We start from the raw sequence: 25,737 nt of genomic DNA, 5'->3' as shown, positions 1-25,737 counted from the left end.
GTGCAATAGGAAGGGATAGAGTGTACAAGCTTTTAAGAAAGCAGTAAAAAGGGTCAAAGGAGAAAATAGTGAGGCAGCAAAATTAATGGCTCTTAAATGTGCATAGCATTCTAAAGAATATAAATGAATTAATGACACAAGTATCAAGTAATGGGTATGATCTTGCTGTAAGTAAAAAATGAGGTCTGCAGATGCTGGAGATCACAGCTGCAAATGTGTTGCTGGTCAAAGCACAGCAGGTTAGGCAGCATCTCAGGAATAGAGAATTCGACGTTTCGAGCATAAGCCCTTCATCGGGGGATGATCTTGCTGCTATTTTAAAGACACAGTTTAAAGGAAATCAAATCTAGGATCTAAAAATGCAGGGTTATTTCAAAACTCCAAGCTGGAAGAGGTGGGGTAGCTTTGTTTAAATACAATCATAAGAAATGATCTGGATTAGTAGATCCAAAATGAGTGGAACTAAAAAATAACAAGGGAGGAATTTATTGGTCGGCATAGACTACAGGCCCCATAATATTAGCTATTCTGTACGCTACAGAATAGCTTAGAAAATAACAAGGGCATGTAAATAAGACATTACATTAGCTGTGAGTGATATTAATTTTCACGTATATTGAAGAAATCAAGCCATGAAGAGTCTATGTGGATCCAACTGTGAATCAGACTACTTTGGATCTGGTTGATTTAAAGATCTCAGATGAAAGATTCCCTCGGAAACAGTGCCCTTAATAAGGTAGAATTAAGCATTCAGTTTGAGAATGCGAAACGTAGTTTGGGAACAACTGTGCTAAACTTAGATAAGGCTAATTAGATAGCGATAAACGAAGAGTAGGCTGGTGTGATTGAGAATGCAGATTAGCAGAAAAGATGGTAAAGGAACAATGATAGAGTCTTTGTGCATGAATCACAAAAAGCTAGCTCCAAGTTCAGTAGGTAAATGGAAGGCAAATGGACTGTTGGCCTTTAGACAAAGGGAATGGAATATAAAAATACGGAGGTCTTGTTAAAACTATATAAGGCACTAGTTAGACCACACCTAGAATATTATGAACAATGTTGAACCCTTTATCTCAGGAAAGATATACTGACTAAATAGGCAGTGCAGTGCATATTCACTAGGCTAACACCAGTTTTGGAAGGAATTTTTCAAGAGGAGAAGTTGAGTAGGTTGGGCCTGCCCTAATTAATGTTTAGAAGTATGACAGAACTCCTTATTGAAACATATAAGATTTTTCCAGGGCTTAACAGGGTTGATGTGGAGAGGTTGCTTCCTCTGTGAGACAGTCTATAACCACAGGGCATAATCTCAGTATAAGTGGTCATCAATTTAAGGCAGAGAGGAGGATGAATTTTTTTTTCTCTCAGGGAATGTTTTCTGTCCTGCAGAGGATTGTAGAGCCTGGGTCGTCAAGTATCTTCAAGGCTGAGACAGACAGATTTTTAATCAGGAAGGGAATCAAGGCTAATGGGGACAAGGCAGGAAAGTAGAGTTGAGGATTATCAGATCAGATGCAAACTTATTGAATGGTGGAGCTGACTCACTGAGCTGAATGGCGTATGCAGTGATATAATAATGACATCATGAGCATGTCCCTTAAAAGCAACAGAAACAGAAATTGCTGTTGAAACTCAGCAGGTCTGGCAGCATCCGAGGAGAGAAACCAGAGCGAACACTTCGGGTCCGGTGACTCATCATCAGATCGGAGCTCGCCTACAATTTTAGGTTTGTTTCAGATCTCTGGCATCTGCAGTTCTCTGTTTTATTCCTTTAAAGCTGTGAGATATAAAACAGCACACTAAACTCTGTAATCTTCCCAAGTTAATACACATTGCAATTCTTATACAAAGTTGTTGCGACTGAAGTCTATAATGTTAATAAAGGAAGATGAAAATGAGATGATTGTACTCAAATCTAAAGAGTAAGTCACATCTGGAAGTTCAACAAACATCACTTTGCCAATTTTAAAAAGTCTGCTTTATTTTACCTCTTGTATGTGTCGTCATCTTCAGTTCCCCAACCCCAGTAATTGTTGGAGAAACCATTTATTTTTAAGTACTGCTCTTTTGTGAATGCCACAACTCCTCCAAAATATCCTGTGTACGGCAACCTGGATCAAAACAGAGACACAGAAATGAGGTAAAGGTACAAAGCTCAATCAGGCCACATTGCCTGCAAGTTTCGGCCTCCTGAAATAGTTGTGATAAATCAAGTTTTGAGAAAATATGTAGCTCAGGTTGACGTTCTGGTTGTAGGTTTGCTCGCTGAGCTGGAAGGTTCGTTTTCAGACACAGTCGTTGTCCCAGTTGAAGTGATATGTACCTCATCTGTATGTAAGGATACAGGCAAAAAACTAGCCACCAGGATACATGATCACCACCTTGCCACAAAACGACATCACCCACTCTCACTAGTATCGTTACATACGGACAAAGAAGGACACCACTTCGACTGGGACAACACATTTAGCTTAGGACAAGCCAAACAGAGACACGCACAAGAATTCCTAGAAGCATGACATTCTAACCAGAACTCTACAACAAACACATTGACTTGGATCCCATTTACCACCCTCTGAGAAAAAGAACAGGAAATGACTTCACCACAGGAAATTATGTCACCACAGGAAATGACATAACCATCCCAAGGAAACTCAAACATATAAATAGAAAGCGGGTTACACTACAGGCTCGCTGAAAATGTTACCTAGTCAGGTGATGAAATGTCTGAAAATGAACCTTTCAGCTCAGCGAGCAAATCTACATCCAAAAACTCAACCTGAGCTACAAATCTTCTCAAAACTTGCTAACACCTATGGGCACAATACGTTAAAACTGGCCCAAAAATGGGAAACCAATGCTATACAACAGAGCACCACCCGCAAACAGCTGCACTTCCTGTATGAATGCTTAAGGAAACAGGTGCCACCTAAATGTCTTAAATTAAACTTCTGCTAACCAAAAAAATAGCAGAGCAAAACAGCTGCAGAATGCTAAGAGAAATAATTAATGATGCCCACAACAGATTCCGTAAATACAACTGCGAAACTTTGTATCAAAAATCTTTACTCACTAATGCAACAGACACAATACAACAAGCCATAGATATTAGACAGTGACCAACACAGAAAATGAAAAAAAACTAGACAACCTTACACAAAATAACAACACTGAGAACACAGAAGCATGGATAAAAAAAAAATCTATCTGACCGACCCTTAACAGACACTGAAAAAGCCGCCTTAGTAAGTGGATTAAATTACAACGTCCAGGATGTGCACAAGAAACATTTCTTAGCAGCATTAGAAACAATACTGAAAGACAACTAACTCACAGAAGAAACCCAACAAACCATGAGACAGTCAGTCACACCAACATTAAACAGGAAAATGGAAGTAAACACATTCAAAAGATAAGAAAACACTAAAAAGACTAAAAAAAAATAAAAATATTGTTAGCTTACCTGCAGACAAAGGACGCTTGACAGTCATCTTAAATCAAAGAGACTACACTGAAAAGCAAATGCACTACTTGCAGATACCAACACTTATCAACAAGTAGCGACAGACCCAACCCCAAAACTAGAGAACTGAATCACAGCCCTACTCAAAAGACATCAGAAATTGGGAGAAATAAATAAGACTGACTTGCAAAGAATGAAACCAGATGGATCCAACATACCATGCTTCTACAGATTACCTAAAATTGACAAATCTGAGATCCATAGCCTGGAACACCAACGTACAGACTGGCCAAGGAGCTATACCGAAGACTAAAACACTTAGTTGAAGACTCACGCCACTCCATCCCCTACACCCAAAAATTCCTGAAGACCGTCAGAGACGCCAAGATAGAAGAGGATGAAATAATGGTCTCCTTTGATGTAACAGCCCTGTTCACATCCATCAACATCTACCTGGCCAAGGAAACACTGACAACACTATTAGAAGACCCAACGAGACACATATACCAAACACAACTAACGTCATCAGCAAGGACAGTATTGTCAAGCTCGTGGACCTATGCCTTACCACCCACTTCACCTTCAACAACCAAGCCTACAGACAAACCAACAGAACACCCATAGGATCTCTGATATCAGGGTTCTTAGCAGAGGCAGTAATGCAGAGACTCGAACAAACAGCTCTGCCAACCACCCAACCCAAACTTTGTCATCACTAAACAAAACAAATTAGAGGAAACCTTCAAGACCATCAATCATACCCTTACTGTCATAAAATTCACTAAAGAGGAGGAAAACAACAACAAACTGCCATTCCTAGATATCACAGGAGAGCAAACAGCCAATGGGCAATTTCAAACCAGCATCTATAGAAAAACAACACATACAGACCAAACGTTGAACTACAGAAACAATCATCCCAACATCCACAAACAAAGCTGCATTAGAACATTATTTCTATGAGCCACCACAGCACAGAGGAACTATGCAGAGCAGAGCAAAATCACCTATACCTTGTATTCAAAAAGAATGGGAACCCAATGAACACAGTCTGCCGATTTCTCAGCAACAAACCCAAACAAGCAGACAAAACACGTCTAGAAACCCTAGCCACTCTCTCCTACATCAAAAACATCTCAGAAATGACTGCCAGAGACACGCACAAGAATTCCTAGAAGCATGGCATTCCAACCGGAACTCGATCAACAAACACATTGACTTGGATCCTATTGATCACCCCTGAGAAAAAGATCAGGAAATGACATCACCACAGGAAATAATGTCACCACAGGAAGTGACATCACCAAACCAAGAAAACCCAAACATATAAATAGAAAGCAGGCTATACCACCAGTGCTTCATTCGGAGCTCACTGAAGATGTTACCTAGTATGGGGATGAAATGTCTGAAAATGAACCTTCCAGCTCAGCGAGCAACCTACAACCAGTCTTCATAAATAATCAGACCGAGAGTAGTGAATAATTTAATAACGATTTGGGAGGTCATGTTGCAGCTGTACAAGGCATTGGTTTGGTCACTTTTGAAATGCTATATTCATTTCTGGTCTCCTTGCTACTGGATGGATGTTGTGAAACATGGAAGTATTCAGAAAAGAATTATAAGGATGTTACCAGGGTTGGAGGATTTGAGCTATAGGGAGAGGCTGAATAGGCTGGGGTTGTTTTCTCTGAAGTGTCGGAGGCTGAGGGGTGACCTTATACAGGTTTATAAAATCATGAGGGGCATGGATAGGATAAATAGACAAAGTATTTTCCCTGGGGTGAGGGAGTCCAGACCTAGAAGGCATAGGTTTAGGGAGAGAGGGGAAGGATTTAAAAGGGACCAAAGGTCAGCTTTTTCACACAGAGGGTGGTACATGTAAGGGATGAGATGCCATAGGAATTGGTGGAGACTGGTACAACATTTAAAAGGCATCTAGATGGGGACATGAATAGGAAAGGTTTAGAGGGATATGGGCCAAATGCTGGCAAATGGGACTAGATTAATTTAGGACATCTGGTCAGCATAGACGAGTTGGACCGAAGGGTCTGTTTCCACGCTGTATATCTATCAATCTAATTAATTATGTCACCAGAACCCAACTGAGCCGCCTCAGAAAAATGCATCAATAACTTCAAAGAAAGGTCCTCCATTTCCTTTATTCCAACATTTATTTGGGGCTGTACCATCAGCTACTAGAAGCCTCGAGCTCTGGAATTCCCACAAGGTCTTTTATTTCTCTCTAAGGTGCTTCTTCAAATCTACCTCTTTGACCAAGGTTTTGGTCACTGGTCCCAATGTCTTCTTAATTTGTCTTGGGGTCAATTTTTTTTTAAAGTGATATCACTCACTGTTGTGAAATGCCATGGGGCTGTTTTAGAGCAGTAATGGTGGGATACAAACATGACCTTCGTGGAATGGCCTGGAAAAGGTACCCGGAGAGTTCGTTTAAATAACTCAAAGGAGAAATCCACTTTGAGGCACCCTTCTCTCTCTCCCTAATCTGCAGTCTGTTGTTTCCTCGATGTTAGGTAGCGATGGTCTTGTGATATTAATCGCTAGACTATTAACCCAGAGACCGAAATGTTGTTTTGGGCTCCTGGTCAAATGCTGCTATGGGAGATGGTGGAATTTGAATTCAATAATAATCTGGAATTATGAATCTGCCATGAAACCATTACTGATTATCACAAAAAACTCATCTGGTTCACTCACGCTGTTTAAGAGAGAAAATCTGCCATCCTTACCCCAGTCTGGCCTATATGTGACTCCAGACCCACAGCAATGTGGTTGACGTTTTAAACTGCTGTCTGGGCAATAAACATTTGACGATCAAGCAATGCCACATCCTGTGAATGGAAAAAGGAAAATCCCACACTCTGCCCACTGATTGGCCAATTTAGGGAAAATCAGTACCCGCTGAGTATGAATCACACTGTGTAGGATATGACCCCCACTTAGTCCCAGTCTCCAGGCACCAATGCATAACACATACAAAACCATGCTTGATGAGTGTCTGTCCCAAAGGCTACCAGAGCTGCTGAGGATTTCCAGCATTTCCTGTTTTTCATTTTAGACTGAACAAAGAGTTAGGAGATATCCATAACCGAGACGGATACCCATAGAGAGAGAAAGAGATATATACCCCATAGAGAGAGAGAGAGACAGGGCTACCCATAAAGCGAGAGAGAGCATGAGTGCAAGAGAGAGAGAGAGAGAGAAAGAAAGAGAGTGTTTCATGGGTTAAGGATATTGATGACAAGACCAGTATCAACCCTCACGTTGAGTGCCTTGTGATGATGTATCAAAGGGTCAACGACATTACTACGGGACTGGAGTCACATGTAGTCCAGACCAGGTAAGGACGGCAGATTTCTTTCCCTGAAGGACATTAGTAAACCAGATGGGCTTTTGCGAGCAAGAAAGGTTAGGGGTGGGTGGGTGGGTGGGTGGGGAGGGTGAGAAAGAGAGTGACAAAAGGTTGGGAGGGGGCGGGGGGGGGGGAAGATGATGGTGAGAGAGTAGCAGCACTGATCTCTGGTAGATAGACAGTTAATTGCATGAATTGGCATCATGGGACAAGGGTGGGAACTGGGAGCACCATCAGGTGATTGCAGGGAAGAAGGAAAATGAGTCAGATTTTCATACTGCCCCAGGATAATGCAAACCACATTGCAGCCAACAAGACAAATTTCGAAACACAATTTGACTGACTGCTGTGAGAAAGTGCAGCAGCTAATCAGTGCACAGCATGATCCCACAGGCGCCAAGGTAAATGTTGTCAAAGAGCTCTTCAATGAGTGAAACTGAGGCTTTGGCCCCACCCTCCCCTCCAACCTATCACAATTACCCCCACCTGCATCTACCTATCTCCTTCCCAACTACCTTCCTCCCCGCCCTACCTCCACCCTCCAATTTATCTCTCAGTCCCTTCCCCCCTCCACATTCTGGCTTATGCCCGAAACATCAATTCTCCTTCTCCTCGGATGCTGCCTGACCTGCTATGCTTTTCCAGCGCCACACTTTTCGACTCACCATCTGTAGAGTGAGGAACAAAGTTAACATTTTGAGTCCAGTATAGCTCTTCTTCAGAGTTCTTCAGTTCTGAGGAACAAGCATGCCAGACTCAAGATGGTAACTCTGTTTCTCAGTCCACAGATGCTGCCAGACCTGTTAGCTTTCTCCACCATCTTCTATATCTCTCTCAGATTTCCAGCATTTATAGTATTTTGCCAATATTTAGTTAGTTGAAACACTTCATTTTCAATGTTCAAGCCTTCCTTGAGACTTCCTACATTTTGCAAAAGCAATCAGGAGAGTCTACAACCAGAAGGCATCATCTCACACAGTAAGGAGTCGTGCATTTAAGACAGAGATGAGAAAGAATTTCTTCTCTCGGAGGGTAGTTAATCTGTGGAATTCTTTATTGCAGAGGACCATCAAAGCTGGGTCATTAAGTATATTCAAGGCTGAAATTGACAGATTTGAAATCAGCAAGTGGAATTGAGGCTTATGGGTCAAAGGCAGGAAAACGGTGTTGAGGATTTTCAGGTCAACCATGACCTCATTGAATGGCAGAGCAGAATCGATAGGCTGAATGGCCTGCTTCTGCTCCTATATCCTTATGGTTTTATAAATACCAGCCCTTGTTCGCACAGAATGATCTGTGAGGTTTGCTGATGCCCATCACTCACCCCTGCTTAGTTGGAATGGTTTTGCACCAACACCGCCCAGCATTGTCAACATTTAGTTTCTCCCATTCCTGTCAACCCCGCCCCTCTTGTAAACTCTATATCTTGTATATTTTAATTATGTAGTAACCAGTTCTCCCATTACTCCAATTACATCTCCTTTAATTACACACCAGGAATATTAGAAGTGCTGGAGCAGTGCATGAAACAACAAATCCGACTGCAGTTAATACCCACTGAGAAACCACACCAACTACTTGAGAGTTCAAACAATATCACGCCAGGGAATGTTTCAAGAAAAGTGTCTCCACTCTGTCTGCTTTCTTTCTATGCCAACCCCTTGACTCATCAGCTCAACCGGGCAACTAGCTCGAGCAAGTGTCTATGAATGTGGGCAGACTATTCAACCACAGAATGCTTTAAGGCTGAACCAATCCCTGCGCACTTCGATATCTGTACATGCGCCATCCTGAGTCAGTACTCCCTGCACACACAAAACACAGACTTTCATTACAACATCCTATAATCAGAGAGTCCCTACAGTGTGGAAACAGGCCTTTTGGCCCAAAACATCCCCACTGATCCTCTGAAGAGTAACCCACCCAGACACATTCCCCTACTGTGGCTGGAAAAGCACAGCAGGTCAGGCAGCATCCAAGGAGCAGAAGAATCGACGTTTCGGGCATAAGCCCTTCTTCAGGAATGAGGAAAGTGTGTCCAGCAGGCTAAGATAAAAGGTAGGGGGGAGGGGCGTTGGAAATGCGATAGGTAGGAGGTCGTCAAGGTGAGGGTGATAGGGGGTGGGCGCGGAGAGGTCAGGAAGAAGATTGCAGGTTAGGAAGGTGGTGCTGAGTTCGAGGGATTTGACTGAGACAAGGTGGGGGGAGGGGAAATGAGGAAACTGGAGAAATCGGAGTTCATCCCTTGTGGTTGGAGGGTTCCCAAGTGGAAGATGAGGCGCTCTTCCTCCAGCTGTCGTCTTGCTATGGTCTGGTGATGGAGGAATCCAAGGACCTGCATATCCTTGGTGGAGTGGGAGGGGGAGTTGAAGTGTTGAGCCACGGGGTGGTTGGGTTGGTTGGTCTGGGTGTCCCAGAGGTGTTCTCTGAAAAGTTCTGCAAGTAGGCAGCCTGTCTCCCCAATATAGAGGAGGCCACATCGGGTGCAGCGGATGCAGGAAATGATGTGTATGGAGGTGCAGGTGAGTGTGTGGTGGATATGGAAGGATCCCTTGGGGCCTTGGAGGGAAGTGAGGTGTGGGCACAAGTTTTGCATTTCTTGCGGTTGCAGGGGAATGTGCTGGGAGTGGAGTTTGGGTTGGTGGGGGGTGTGGACCTGACGAGGAAGTCATGGGGGGAGTGGTCTTTTCGGAACACTGATAGAGGAGGGACACATCTCATTCCTCAGCACCTGCCTACGTAATCGACTGACCCTGCACGGACTCCGGACTATGTTCAGACCAACAAAATCTGGACCCAACCAGGACAACCAATACCTAAATTCACAGCCACACATTCCCCGAACCTATTATTACATTTCCCATGACTGGTGCAATTAACTAACGCACTCTTGAACACTATGGGCAATTTTAGCATAGCCAATTCGCCTAACCTGCACATCTTTGGACTGTGGGAGGAGACCGGAGCACCCAGAGGAAACCCACACAGACACGGGGAGAATGTGTAAACTCGACACAGAGTGTCACCTGAGGCTGGAATTGATCCCAGGTACCTGGCGCTGTGAGGTAGCAGCACTAACCACTGAGCCACCGTGTAGACGAAGATAGCACAGACCAGGCATCTAAGCCTCTTGCTTGGTAAAACTCAGCCAGCGACTGCCCTTGGCCAAGAGACTCATTAGGGCAAACAAACAAGCCAACTGTATTGTTGGTGCAAGGACCCCAAACCCTGAGCAATGTGAGAGGGAGGGGCTGGAGGACTGAGGCTGGTGTTGTCTCTGTGAGTGATTTCAGTGAAAAATGCTGCTAAGGAAAAGGGGATGTGCATGTCAGTGGAATAAAAGAAATAAAGAATGCAACTGAACGAGCAAGAGAAATAAAACAAGGGAGCGACAGAAAGGAAGGAGAAAGAGGAAAAAGGAAAGGAGAAAGAAATAGAAAAAGAGGGAGATTGAAAAATGAAAAGCGACAGAAAGAAAGAAGAACTACGGAATGCATGAGGGATAAAGAAAGGAAAAAGGAGAGAAAGATAAAAGAGACAGCAGGAGAGTGATCAAGAGAGAATGAGAGAGAGAGAAAGACAAAGTCAGAAAGAGAAAAGAGGGAGGGGAACAAAAAGAAACAACAGAGAAAGAAGAGAAATAAAATGAGAGGGGAAAGAGAGAAGGAGAAAGGGAAAGACTGCAAAAGAAAAGAGGGAGACAAAAGAAAGGAGAGGAGGAATGGGGAGAGAGAGAGAGATGAAAAGAGAGGGAGAGGATATGAGGAGAGTCTAGGAGATAAAGTGAAACAAAATCAATCAAGACAGAAAAGGAGAGAGAAAGGGGAAATGAAAAGTGAGAACAGGTGGCTCTTCAGATGAGCAGCTACAGCCCAAGTGCCTACTTGTATCCGAATTTGTCCATGGCACAGGCCAGGTGTCGTGGATTCTGAGAGCAGCGATAGAGATTCCGGTCATTCTCGGGTACAATATCGACATCACTGAATATGAAACAGTCATAATTGTTCTCTTTCGACGCTTCCACAAATCCAACGTTGAGAAGCTTTGCTCGGTTGAAGGTGTTTTCACCGGCCTGGTGGGAAGGGACCAACAGATTAACAACAAGTCCTGAAGCTCAGAAACACGCACGCAAACATTCCAATGTGACCCAGTCTGACCTTTCACCTGACATCAAAGATCCCACGATGGTACTTCAAAGCAGAGCAGAACGCATGCTGGCCAATGTATCCCTCAAACAGTGTCACTAAACAGATGACCGCATTGCTGTTTATGGGATCTTGCTGTGCACCAACTGACAGCTACATTTTGTATATTGGATACCTTGCTTCAAGAATATCTCGCTGGCTATAACATGCATTCAGAGGAGAACTCTACACTGATTGGAGTCATTTGTGGTTGCTGAAGGCCAATCCACTCAGACCTATCTTGATCATGGACCTGGCTTCAGGATGCCTAAGGGTAATTTTCAAAGTCCAAACTTCAGCTGCTTCATCATCAATGACCTTTTTTCCATCATAATATCAAAAGTGGGAATGTTCATTGACAATGTTCAATGCTATTCTCAGACACTGAGGCAGCTTGTGTCCATAGGTATCAAGACCTGGACAATATCCAAGCTTGGGCTGTCAAACAGTAAATCACAGTCATGCTGATCAAATGCCTGGCAATTACCAACTCCAATGACAGTAACTCTAACTAACTTCTCTTGCATTGTATGGCATTACCATCAATGTTCTGGAGGTTACCATTGAGCAGAAACTGAACTGGGTGAACTACATTACACAGTGGCTAGAGCAGCAGTTCAGAGGTCAGGAATTTCCTGGTGAGTAACTCACCTTCGGGTTCCCCAGAGCCTGTCTACAATCTGCAAGGCACAGGTCAGGAGTGTGATGGAAAAGAATATTGCAATGTATAACATTCACCCATGATCCACAAGATCCAAGCCATATTACACCTACTCTTAGGTACAGAGGGCCTTGGAGGTCCCGGTACATGAATCACAAATTAATTAGCACACAGGAATAACAAGTGATTAGGAAGCCAAAAGGAATGCCGTCAGTTAATGGAAGGTAAAAGTAGGGAGGTTTAGTTTGGAAATGGTTGTACAAGACACTGTTCAGAGTATGCACCATGAAGCCTTCTGTTATTGCTTCTCTCCTGTCATCCACCCTCTTGAACACCTTCCCTTGTGTTTTTCTCATCGATCACATTCTACCATCGAGGAGGACAAGGGCAGCAGATACATGGGAACACCAACTTCTGCAAGCTCCCCTCCAAGCCACTCACCTTCCTTTGGAAATATATCGCCATTCCTTCAGTGTCGCTTCGTCAGAATCCTGGAACTCCCTCCAAGACACCACTTTACAAGCCTGCTCTGCCATTAAATAAAATTGTGGCTGATCTTTGTGGGCTAAGAAAAAGTGAGGACTGCAGGTGCTGGAGATCAGAGTCGAGAGTGTGGTGCTGGAAAAGCACAGCAGGTCAGGCAGCATCCGAGGAACAGGAGAATCGACATTTCGGGATTCCTGATGAAGAGCTTATGCCCAAAATATCGACTGTCCTGCTCTTTGGATGTTGCCTGACCTACTGTGCTTTTCCTGACTCTGATCTTTGTTCGCCTCAACATATTCCCATCTTTCCCTGCAATAACCTTTGACTCCCTTGTCAATCAAGAATGTATCTAACTCAGCCTTAAAGACATTTAATGATCCTGCCTCCAAATACTCTCTTAGGCAGAGAGTTCTAAAAACTTGTGGCCCATTATGGGTCCACCTACAGCACATGGTCTGCAAAGATGCACAGTTGACGGTCAGAATCTTTTTCCCAGAGTTGAAATGTCCAAAACTAGGGGACGTACATTTAAGGTCAGAAGGGAAAGTTCAAAAGAGAGGTGAGGGTCAAGTTTTTTTACACAGAGAGAGGTAGGAGTGTGGAACTCGCTGCCAGAAGTGGTGGTGAAGGCAGATATTTTAGGGGTGTTTAAGGGACTTTGAGACAAGTACATGAATGTGCAAGGAATGGAGGGATATGGACCAAGGGCAGGCAGAAGGGATTATTTTACTTTGACATCATGGTCAATACAACATCATGGGCCGAAGGGCCCACTCCTGTGCTGTACTGTTCTATGTTCTAACTATACTGACATGAACTTAGAAGTGTCTTCCCCTTTCTGTGGGGTGGAGGCTGGGGCTAAAGACTTACACAGGACACTGTTTGAATTGGAGAGGAAAAAGGAAATGACATCATTTTTGCTTCAATTGCAAGAAGTATCTCTTAAGCAAAAATCGTGGCAGAAAGCAATACTAGGAAATGGGGCAACACGAATGGGTGGAGAACCAAGGTTTCTGCTGCCGGGCTGATTTACTGACTGGGCCCACCTAATGTATGGCTTGGATTTGAGTGATCGCATTGGAAAATCAGACCTAGTTTTGTTGAATGAATCATTAAACAGATACTGCTGATCTCATTATTCAGCAACAGTTTGCTGTCTGAATCATAAAACTTCATCCAGCCACTGGATTCAATGTAAACATTGACCTATTTCCTAACAGTCCCATTCTACAAGGAGCTCCCCCAACCCATCAACTATATCAGACAAACATAATGCCCTCCTCAGTGCTGTGTTTGCTGACAGAGGTGGGTATTTATGAGAGTGTGTGAGAGTGAGTGTAGGGGTGTGAGCGTTAGATTGTGGGGGTGTAAGGGTGAGAGTATGAGAATGAGAGTGTGGGGGGTGTGAGGGTGTGTGTGTTAGGGTGTGGGGGTGTGAGGGTGTGGGTTTTAAGGTGTGGGGATATCAAAGTGAGAACGTGGGTATGAGACAGTGAGTGCGAAGGTGAGAGTGAGGGGGTGTGGGGGTGGGGGTGTGGGGGTGAGAGTGTGGGGGTGAGAGTGTGGGGGTGAGAGAGAGAGTGCGTGGGTGTGTGAGAGAGAGAGTGTAGGGGTGAGAGAGTGTAGGGGTGAGAGAGTGTAGGGGTGAGAGAGTGTAGGGGTGAGAGAGTGTAGGGGTGTGAGAGTGTAGGGGTGTGAGAGTGTAGGGGTGAGAGAGTGTAGGGGTGAGAGAGTGTAGGGGTGAGAGAGTGTAGGGGTGAGAGAGTGTAGGGGTGAGAGAGTGTAGGGGTGAGAGAGTGTAGGGGTGAGAGAATGTAGGGGTGTGAGGGTAAGAATGTGGGGATGTGAAGGTGAGAGTGAAGGGGTATGAGGGTGGGGATTTCAAGACTCAGGGGTGTAACTTTAAGGTGTGAGGAGAAAGATTTAAAAGGGACCTGAGCAGTAACCTTTGCACACAGCGAATGGTTCATGTGTGGAATGAACTGCCAGAGGAAGTGGTAGATGCAGATACAGTTACATTTAAAAGACATTTGGACAGGAATGTGAATAGGAAAGGTTTAGAGGGATATGGGCCAAACATAGGCAAATGGAATAAAGTTTAGTTTGGGAAACTTGGTCAGCATGGACAGGTTGGATCAAAGGGTCTGTTTCTGTGCTGTATGTTTGAATGAATTCACCTTGGACTTTGACTAAACATCAAAAGATTGTGGGTGGATCTTCATCCAATACAGTTTTAAGCAGCACATCCCAGATCATGACAAATCCCATGTAAAGTAATACTCTGTGTCCCTGGTTCTTGAATCTGTGTATTGTCTGACTACTGACCCATCCACCACGGGAGACAGCGTTTATTCCAGTGGAACCTTCCAAAATGTTGAACGCCTCTGTCAAATCCCCCCTTTCACCTTGGAGAACAGAGACCTGGTAACGGAGGTATGAGGTACCCTATCACCTACCTGCTCGATAACGTAAATCCCATACTCGCCCTGTTGCCGACGCAGGATCGGGTGAAGGTAGTACAGCCAGTGCCGGAGGTGGTGCTCCCTGTTTCGGAACGGGATAATAATGGCGATGCGTTGCAGGGGAATGCAGTCCGGTGGCTTGTAGTGGCCTCCAAACTCCACGTAGGTGTTTAATGCAACCAGCTGTTCCATTGACTGCTCCTCATCGAACACAATCCTCAGGGGCCCAACTGTTAACCAGTAAAAATACAAAAGCAGAGGAATTTGTTAATCCTATTGGGAAATGCCAAAAGGTTTTGGAAAAGAATACGCTGGTCATACTGAGCCCCATTCTGAAGTGTGGAACACAGTAGGAGCAAAGGCAATTTGGACCCTTGAGCCTGGTCCAGTATTCAAAAAACTTATTGTCAATCCAGTCATGGTCTCAAACTTCACTTTCCTCTCTCACTCACCTCACTTCCAATAGTCCTCGACTCACATTAAGGGCAACCGGGAATGGGCACAGAATATCAGCAATGCGCTCATGTAAGGTACGATTTGTCTGGACAGCACGCAAAACAATATTTTTCACTGTATCTCAGTACATGTGACAATAATAAATCCCAAGGCAGACAAGATCAAATAAAGCTACTGCAATCCTTTATAAGAGCTCAAAAGAAAATGACTGGAAAAAACTTGACGATAACTCAAGAGGTATGGTGGCATTTATTTTTTCTTCTGTGGGATGTGGGTATTGCTGGCAATTTCTAACTGCCCTCAAACTCAGTAGGTCATTGGATTGTTTCACAGAGCAGTTAAGAGTTAAGCCCATTGCTGTGGGTCTGGAGTCACATGTAGGCCAGACCAGGTAAGGGTGGAAGATTTCCTTCCATGACGGATATTAGTGAACCAGATGGGGTTTTACTCCATGCTAGTTGACAATGATTCCCATCAGAGTATTACAGCACAGAAACAAAGCCTTTCGGTCCAACCGGTCCCTGCCAATCATAATCCCAAAACAAACTAGTCCCACCTGCCTGTTTCTGGCCTATATCTCTCCCAACCTTTCCTGTTCATGTTCTCATCCAAATGTCTTTCAAACATTGTAATTGTACCCACATCCACCACTTCCTCAGGAAGTTCATTCCACACGCAAACCACTGTGTGTAAAAAATTTGCCTCATGTCTTCTTAAAATCTCTCTCCTTTCACTTAAACATGTGTCCCTTAGTCTTGAAATTTCCCACTTCAGGGAAAAGACAACTACCACTAACTCTATCTGTACATCTCATTATTTTATAAACTCCTATCAGGTCACCTCTCAACCTCCTACGCTACAGAGAAAAGATTACTGGGACTAGATTTACAGTTTCCATTTCTTAATCAAACTTAAACTCCATCAGCTTCCAGTTTCTGTCAACTCACGTCACCAGAGAATTGATCGGGCTCTCTGAAAGATTAGTTCATTGATATGTCCACCTTTTAAAAGAATGTATAGGAGGATGTGGGTGTCACTTGCTGGGTCAGCATTTATTGCCCCTCCCTGGCTTGAGAAGGTGAGGGGGAGTGGATTCTTGCCATGGGTTAGGGATTTTGACCCAACGACACTGAAGGAAGGGTGGTACACCTCCAAGTCAAGATGGTGAGTGGCTTGGAGGGGAACTTGCAGGGGGTGGTGTTCCCATGTATATGTTGCCCTTATCCTTCCAGATGGTAGTATTTGTGGGTCTGAAAGGTGCTGTATAAGGTCAATAGCCCTCAACTGTGCCACCATGATAGTGGGCTATGTCACCAGGTTAGCAGACCAGAGGCTGGACTAATAATCTGAAGCTTGTGATTTCAAATAAATCTTTTGGACTGTAAGTGGGGGTCGTGTGATCTTTGACTTTGTCCACCCCAGTCCAACACCGTCACCTCCACACAATGATCTGAAGACAAGGGGTCAAGCCCCACCTCAGCAGCTGGGGAATTTGAATTCAATAAAATCCAAAATATTAAGTTAGTATCTACCCAACTATATAGTCCACTGAAGTTCACACATTATTACAGACCCGCAGCAATGTGGGAGGACACTAAACTGGCCCCTGAAATGGTCCAGTAATTTGAGGTATAGCCATTAAAGTTGCAAGCAATGATGAGTGAACAAATCGTCTGGTTAAGAGGAAATAAGGAAAGAATCTGCATTTGCATAGTGCCCTAAGCAACCTCAGGCCATCCAAAAGAGTTCTTCTGTCAATAAAGTACATCTAAAGTGTCGCAGCAACCAATTTGTGCACAGTAAGTCCTCACAGAGTGAGAGAGTCATGCAGCACAGAAACAGACTCTTTGGTCCACCAGTCCATGCCGACCATAATCCCAAACTAAACTGGCCCCCACCTGACTGCACTTGGCCCACATCCCCCCAAACATTTCCTATTCATACACTTATCCAAATGTCTTTTGTCACTAATGTTGTGACTGCCCTCACACCCACCACTTCCTCTGGCAGTTCATTCCAGACTCTGTGCAAAACAGTTGCCCTTATGTCCTTTTTAAATCTCTCGCCCCTCACCTTAAACTTACGCCCCCTAGTTTGGATATCCTCCTCCCTCGGGAAAAGACTCTTGTCATTCCCCTTATCCATGTCCCTCATGATTTTATAAACCACAACAAGGTCACTTCTCAATCTCCTACACTCCAGTGAAAAACGTCAGAGTCTTTCCAGTCTATTTTTATAACTCAAACCTTCCAATCCCGTCAACATCTTGATAAATCTTTTCTGAACCCTCTCCACATTAACAATATCCTTCCTATAATAGAGTGACCAGAACTGCACACAGTACTCCAGAACAAGCCTCACCAACATCCTCAGCATGACATCCCAACTCCTGAATGACTCTGGTTCATTTGAAAGGAAAGGTTCCTTCCACATTAGCCAATACCCTTCGGGACAGGAGGTGCTCCAGTTATGAGGAACAGCTGGAGAGGCTGGAACTAGTTTTGTTGGAGAGGACAAGGTTAAAGGGAGATTTGACTGGAATTTTGAAAATCATCAGCAGGTCTACACAGAGTGGATAGGGAGAGACTGTTTCTGTTCAGAAACTGATCGAGTGTGAGTGCACATGATTTTGAAGTGTTCTGCAAAGGAAACAAATCAGACATGTGGTTGAACATTTCCACACAGCGAGCGGTTATGATCTGGAATGCATTGCCTGGAATGTGACTCGATTGAGATATTCAAGAGGGTATGAGATGGTTATTTAAATAGAAAGGTTTTAGGGTAAGTGCCGGACATCAGCATAAAGTTAAACTGCTCAGACAGCAGGTATGATGGGCTGAATGGCCTCCTGCACTGTTACAGCTCTGTGGTTCTCTAAACATAATTGTGTCTCTTTCAGCTAACTATTAAAGAAGGAGTTTGTGACGCAGAATCTCCAGGCCAGAACATCTGGATTCAAGTCCCACCTGTCCTGGATGAACTGATTTAAAATAATCTTTTTGATGGATGACAGACCTAACTGTTTACAAACCAAAGTCCCTTTCATCACCTCAGGACACCCAATTATAGCACACTGTGTATGTTATAAATAGAAAGTAAAATGTTAGAATAACATTTTATATATGCTATTACCTAAACTAGCATAATTACCAAACACTAATTTGTGGTAAACTAAATAGTATGGAAGTGTACTCACTTTCTTAATGTTGAAAATACACTTGTGTATTTTGTAGAGCAAGATCCCAGTTAATCTGTTATTACTGCCACTCACATAGAGATAAACACTAGGCCAGGAATTCTGTGGCTCTCAGAATAATGTCATGCTCTTTGTTTTATTTCTTTTGCATTTATGCAGAGGGACAGAAGCCCTCGGGTTTAAAACAATGACTAAAGGAGAACAGCGTCAGTCTGGAGTTTGGTCTGGAAGGATTTGAACCCCAATCTTTGTTTTCAGAGACAGGTGAGATATCTGAGGAGCCACAGTGAAGACTGACAAACCAGAAAGGGCTGGAGTCAGCTTCTGGCTCTGTGGTAATATTCCTGAGTCAGAGGGTGGAGATATTGAACTCCTTCTCCTTGACGAATAGTGACAGCTGCTCTGGCTTCAAATTCCAGAGCAAACCCCAGTGGGATACTCTCATTCGGTGAATCCAACCAGCCCCCTCACTGAGAGGGCTGGAAAAATCCTGTCACTGTGCAGAACTGAGCCAGTACTACTGGAGAGCTATAAATATGATTATGAACGTAGGTGGACTATCCAATCTGTGTTAATCAACAACAATTTGCATTTATATAGTGCCTTTAACATAGTAACATATTCCAAGGTGCTTCACAGCAGCATTACTGAATCAAAATGTCTAATGTGAATGCCCCCATTGAGTAGGATGGGACGTGCACACTCACATGCACATATGTGCTGAAACACACACATGCATGCATACACATACCTACATGCAGGAAGGCACATGTACGCGCGCACCCACACGCATACACGTGCAGGAACGTGCTCAAGCACACACATACACGTACAGGAATGCGCACACACACATACATGTGCAGGCACGCACGCAAACACACACACACACTTGCAGGAACATGCATGTGCAGGCGTGCGCGCGCACACACACACGCACCCACACCCAGGAACACAACAAGGAACAGAACTAAGGGCTTTGTAAAAACTCATTTACAGGAGCAATGTCTAGGTCAGCATTTATTGCCCATTGTGAGTTGAACACATCACTGTATGTCTGCAGATCCATATAAGCCAAACATATGAGGTCATGAGGAGTGTAGATAAGGTGAATGACAAAGATCTTTTCCACAGGGTGGGGAAGTTCAAAACTCGGGAGCATATTTTTAAGGTGAGAGGAGAAAGATCTATAAAGGACATAAGGGGCAACTTGTGTTTTTTACACAGAGAGTGGTTCGTTTGTGGCATGAACTTCTAGAGGGAGTGGTGGATGTAGGTACAATTACAATGTTTAAAAGACATTTGGATAAATTCATGAATAGGAAAGGTTTGGAGGGAAATGGGCCCAGGTAAGTGGGACTAGTTTAGCTTGGAAAAAATGGTCAGCATGAACTGGTCGGACTGAAGGGTCTGTTTCCATGTTGTATACTCCTACGTTTACCTGCAAGCGAAGAGGACAATATAATGCCAGCTTTGAGATGTGAGAATGAAGGCTTCTCTGCTAAAATAAACCCTCCCATGAATCGAATAGGGGCCCATTTCCATGCTGTATGATTCTATGACCTGGGTAAGGACAGCAGATTTTCTTCCCTGAGGACAATAGTGACCCAGACAGAGTATTCTGACAATCAGCAATGGTCTCATCATTTCCTTTATTTCCAAACTTTCACTGAATTCAAATTCCACCATCTGCAGTGTTGGGATTCAAATGCAGGTCCCCAGAACATTACCTGGGTCTCTGGGTTAATGGTTAAGGAATAACACCACTAGGCCATGGTCTTCACTTGCCTGTCACAGAGATGACATTGGAAGAGCCCAGGGCAGCAAGGAGGATTATTTGGGAAACTGATTACAATTAACTAAAAGTGGGGAAGTCTGCACTTGTACTGACATCACAGTGCAGGTAATGGAGTGCAGTCACTTATGTTACTGGCCCCATCAACGTGCGTACATCAAGGAAACACATTTATTCTGTTTGAAAGGAAATTGATGATTGGGTGGCAAGTGAACTCTGATTGGTAGAGCATTGCTACTAAAGAAATGTCTCTACCAATCAAATTCCATTTGCCAACCAATCATTATTATCCTCACTGTGTATAACGTTGCTTTCCTCTTGAACTGGTATTTCTTGCAAATTGTCCTAAAGTGCGCAAGATGAAAAATGTCTGTTTCCAGCAATACTGAAATTGTAAAACTATGCTTTTGCCAGACTGAGGGGTAATGGAGTTTAACAAACAGAGGGGCGATGCTGAAACAGGACTTGGTGAGAGTTAGGACAGAGGCAGGAGAGATCACTCCAGCCTCACAGTGAATGGGAGATGAGAGGCCGGCTGGGGGGATTGGAGGGGGGGGGGGCGGTGGCATGTAGCATTAGAGTGTTCAAGACCAGCGATTACTTTAGGACAATTTGCAAGAAATACCAGCACGGTGGCACAGTGGTTAGCACTGCTGCCTCACAGCGCCAGAGATCCGGGTTCAATTCCCACTGACTGTGTGGAGTTTGCACGTTCTCCCTGTGTCTGCGTGGGTTTCCTCCAGGTGCTCCGGTTTCCTCCCACAGTCCAAAGATGTGCGGGTCAGGTGAATTGGCCATGCTAAATTACCTGTAGTGTTAGGTGAAGGGATAAATGTAAGGGTGGGTTGCGCTTCGGTGGGTCAGTGTGGACTTGTTGGGCCGAAGGGCCTGTTTCCACACTGTAAGTCTAATCTAATAATGATTAGGGAAGAAACACAAATGGGAGTTTCAGCAGCAGACGGGTTGAGGCAGGGGTGGGAGTAAAGCAGTCTCAGTGAACAAACAGGTGAGAGGTTGGAAGTTCATCTTGACTTCAATATGACATGTGAGCAGCTTTGAGGAGGATGGAACTGTCACCCAGCGAGCGAAGTTTGTGATAGTCTGTGGATAGCGACTTTAGTCCCGATAATAAACTAGAGGAATTTTCAACATCTAGTGACAGTGTACAGTTCTGGTCTCCCTGCTACCGGAAGGATGTTATTAATTTGGAGAGGGTTCAGAAAAGATCTACAGGGATTTTGCTGTGGCTGGACGGTTTGAGTTACAAGGATAGGCTGGGACTTCTTTTCACTGGAGCTTAGGAAGTTGAGGGATAATCTTTCTCCAAGTTCATACAATCATGAGGTGCCTAGATAAGGTAAATTGTAAATGTCTTTTTCTTTCAGGTTAGGGAGTTCAAAACTAAGGGGCATAATTGTGAGAGGAGAGGAGGAGTTAAAAGGGACCCGAGAGGCAACTTTTTCCACACAGAGTGTAGTTGATATGTGGAATGACCTGCCAGAGGAAATGACATAGGCAGGTACAGTTACAACATTTAAGAGTCAGTCAGTCAGTCAGTACTTGAATAGGCAAGGTTGAGGGGGATATGGTCCAAATGTAGGCAAATAGGACTAGTTTAGTTTGGGAAACTTGGTCAGCATGGAAGAGTTGAATTGAAGGGTCTGTTTCCGTGCTGTAAGACTGCGACTTTTACCTTTTTATGCTAAAAATGCCGTGTCAATAATGAGGCTTTGACAATTTCCTCTCTTCACTTACCAAGTTCTGGTGGATCATCAGGGCATTTCTCCAAGTGGTTAGCTTCAGGAGACTTGGTGACTGATGTTGTGTTGCTTAAGATTGAAGCACCATCTGTGAAGAAGGAGAAGAAGAATTAAGCTGAAGTGTCTAAGGTACAGGAAGCTGACTGAGGGCTGTGATAAACAGAGTTGTAAATGCCTTAACAACAACATAATTCAAGATTAAGATTTGGTCCTGAGAGAGATTAGATTCCCTACAGAGTGGAAACAGGCCCTTCGGCCCAACAAGTCCACACTGACCCTCAAAGAGTAACCCACCCAGTCCCATTTCCCTCTGATTACTGCACCTATCACTATGGGCAATTTAGCATAGCCTGTTCACCTGAGCTGCACATCTTTGGACTGTGGGGGGAAGCTGGAGCACCCAGAGGAAATCCACACGGACACAGGGAGAATGTGCAAACTCCACACAGACAGTCACCCAAGGCTGGAATCAAACCTGGGACACTGGTGCTGTGAGGCAGCAGTGTTAACCACTGAGCCACTATGCCACCCCAAGGGAGACCTCTATATTTGAAAGGCTATTAATCTTGAGTTCTATGTCCTGAGAAGTAATGAGGTCCATCTCAATGGTAACATTGGGAGAAAGTGAAGACTGCAGATGCTGGAGATCAGAGTCGCGAGTGTGTGGTGCTGGAAAAGCACAGCAGGTCAGGCAGCATCTGAGGAGCAGGAGAATTGATGTTTCAGGCAGCAGCCCTGCATCAGGAAGGGCTGATGAAGGGCTCCTGCCCGAAACATTGATTGTCCTGCTTCTCAGATGCTGCTCGACCTGCTGTGCTTTTCCAGCACCACACACTCTCGTCAACGGTAACATTCCCCATCACAGAATGGGTTTGGCTTGAATTCACTTTTGGAAATCCTTAAAAAAAAGCATCTTTTGAAAGCTGGGTTTCCTGTTCAGAGGGGTAAACCCAAAAGGAAGCCAGACCCATTGTCTTCACACTGAGACAGACCCAGGCCAGGGTTAAACATCAATTTGCATTTATGTAGCACCTATAATCACCTCAAAATGACTTGAAGCACATCACAATGTAATAGTTTTGAAGTGCAGTTACAGCTGTAATGTAGTAAAATCTGACAGCCCCAATTTGCACACAGCAAGCTCCCCAAAGGCAGTCATGTGACAAGAACCAAATAATCTGTCTGGTTACGGATGAATATTGGCCTAGAGTCCAGGGCGACTCCCTTGCTCTGTTTCCCAATCATGCCACAGGCTCTTTTACATCCCACGTGAAAAGACAAATGGTGCCTCGGTTTCATGTTTCGAGAAAGAGCGAGCATGGGCACAATAGGCCGAATGGCCACGCACTTTGCCCCTATATTGTCAGAGCACACCGTCCTGATGGCTTATCTATCTGGCTAGAGGACAGCTTATTAAAGCGAATCCTTCCAAAATCTGAGCCCTCCTCTTTCTCCCAATTAGCTGATCACAGCACAGTTGAAATAATTCACGTCAGCATCACAGTAGCAGCAGTGTGCACCAACGACAGAATGCCTTTCATCAAGGTTCCTTTGATAGCGCCTTCCAAACCCATGACCCACTTGCAACTCGAAGCACGAGGGCAATAAATGCAGAGGGAAACCATTCCCTACAAGTTCCCCTCCAAGCCCCTCACCATCCCATCATGGAAATATATCCTCAGTGTCACTGGGTCAATATCCTGGAATTTGCTCCCATTCAGGATTGTGAGTCTACCTGCAGCACATGCATTGCAGCAGTTCTTAATGACATAACATAGGAGCAGCAGGAGACCTTCAGCCCACCAAGTCTGCTCTGCCAATCAATGAGATCCTGACTGATCTGATGATGCTCAACTTCACTTTTCTGCCTTTTCCCCATAACTCCTGATTCTCCTGCAGATTAAAAACATGTCTTTCTCAGCCTTTGTGTCTCAGCCTCGATAGCCAGCTGTGGTAAAGAATTCTACAGATTCATTATCCTCAGGGAAGAAATTCTTCCTCTTCTTGTGTGTTAAATGTGTGACTCCTGATTCTGAGGTGATGCTTCTAGTTGTAGATACTCCCACAAGGGGAAAAAACCTTTCCACATCCACCCCGTCCAGTTCACCAGGAATCCTGTCTCAACATCACATTCTGAAGGACAACTCAGGACGGGCAAGAAATGCTGGCACAGCCAGTAATACCCACATCCAACAAATGAATTTTAAAAATCCTCCCCTTCCTAAAAAAAAACAATACCAACCCAGTGTGAGGGCAATCAGACATTGCTCCCTGCGTGGTATAATGCTCATGGTTTAAGCTCAACAGATGGCCTATGCCTATACCAGAGGCCAATCATAGAGTTTGACAGCACAGAGACAGGCCCTTTGGCCCAAACTGGTCCATGCCGACCAACATGTCCATCCACCCTAACCCCATTTCCCTGCACTTGGCCCATATCCTTCTCATCCTTTCCTATTCATGCATTTGGGATTAGAGTGGTGCTGGAAAAGCACAGCAGTTCAGGCAGCATCCGAGGAGCAGGAAAATCGATGATTTGGGCAAAAGCCCTTCATCAGGAATACAGGCAGAGTGCCTGCAGGGTGGAGAGATAAATGAGAGGAGGGTGGGGGTGGGGAGAAAGTAGCATAGAGTACAATAGGTGAGTGGGGGAGGGGATGAAGGGGATAGGTAAAATTGGTGAATGGGGGCGGGGATGGAGGTGATAGAACATTCCACCCCCATTCACCCATTGTACTCTTTGCAACCTTCCCCCACCCTCCTCCTTGATCTATCACCTTCATCCCCACCCCCACTCACCTACTGTACTCTATGCTATTTTCTCCCCACCCCCACCCTCCTCTCATTTATCTCTCCACCCTGCAGGCACTCTGCCTCTATTCCTGATGAAGGGCTTTTGCCCGAAACGTCGATTTTCCTGCTTCTCGGATGCTGCCTGAACTGCTGTGCTTTTCCAGCACCACTCTACTCCAGAATCTGGTTTCCAGCATCTGCAGTCATTGTTTTTACCTTATTCATGCATTTGTCCAAATGTCTTTTAATTGTTGTTAATCTATCCGCCTCAGCCACTTCTGCTGGCAGCTCATTCCATATACGTGGAGTTCTGAAGATGGGCTACACCCGAAACATTGACTTCTCCACCTCCTGACGCTGCCTGGCTTGCTGTGTTTTTCCAGCTTCCTGCTTGTCTACCTTGGATTCCAGCATCTGCTGTTTTTTTAATCTCATTCCATATGCGTACCACCCTCTGTGTCATCAAGTTGCCCCTCAGGTTCCCTTTACTTCTTTCCTCTCTAACCTTATACTAATGCCCTCGATTCCCCAAGCCTGGGAAAAAGATGGAGTGCATTCACTCTCTCCACGCCTCTCATGATCTTATCCATCTCTATAATATCCTCCCTTAGTCTCCTACACTCTTCAAGAAAAAAATCCTAGCTTGCCCAACCACTCCCTGTAACTCAGACTGTTAAATCCAGGCAACATCCTTGTAAATTTCTTTGGACTCTTTCCAGTTTAATAACATCCTTCCTATAGCAAGGTGACCAAAACTGAGCACAATACCCCAAATGCAGCCTCATCAACATCCTGTACATAACTTCCTAACATCTAAATTCAATGCCCTGACTGAAGGACAGTGTGCCAAAAGCCTTCTTCACAGCCCTGTCTACCTGGGACTCCACTTTCAGAAAGCCGTGCACCTGAACCCCAAGGTCCCCCTGTTCCACAACATTCCTTAAGGCCCTATCATTCACCCAAAGCCCACAGACCACGACAGTCCAGTTCAAGGAGAGGTGAGCAACTAGAAGAGGGAACTCCATCCTGCTGTCTTTCTACAGCTGTACAGGGAGGCAATGGCCCAGTGATATTGTCATCGGATGAGTAAGCCAGAGACCAGATAATGTTCTGG

The 25,737-nt window shown here is 44.6% G+C and overlaps 1 protein-coding gene across 1 annotated transcript in view; it reads right to left on the bottom strand.

Moving 5' to 3' along the window:
* The window catches only part of LOC132828965 (beta-1,4-galactosyltransferase 2-like), a 59,051-nt gene that overhangs the window by 11,249 nt on the left and 22,065 nt on the right, over positions 1–25,737 (bottom strand). The window contains exons 2-5 of the mRNA XM_060846199.1: positions 21,826–21,918; positions 14,621–14,856; positions 10,718–10,905; positions 1,989–2,111 (exon numbers count right to left, since the gene is read on the bottom strand). Of these exons, the coding sequence (XP_060702182.1) occupies positions 1,989–2,111; positions 10,718–10,905; positions 14,621–14,856; positions 21,826–21,918 (640 nt within the window). The remainder of the gene's footprint in view (positions 1–1,988; positions 2,112–10,717; positions 10,906–14,620; positions 14,857–21,825; positions 21,919–25,737) is intronic.

The sequence above is a fragment of the Hemiscyllium ocellatum genome, chromosome 28, assembly GCF_020745735.1.
Source record: "Hemiscyllium ocellatum isolate sHemOce1 chromosome 28, sHemOce1.pat.X.cur, whole genome shotgun sequence".
Taxonomy (NCBI): Eukaryota; Metazoa; Chordata; class Chondrichthyes; order Orectolobiformes; family Hemiscylliidae; genus Hemiscyllium; species Hemiscyllium ocellatum.
The sequence above is the reverse complement of the archived record's forward strand: the minus strand, read 5'-3'. Positions and strand labels throughout refer to the sequence as shown.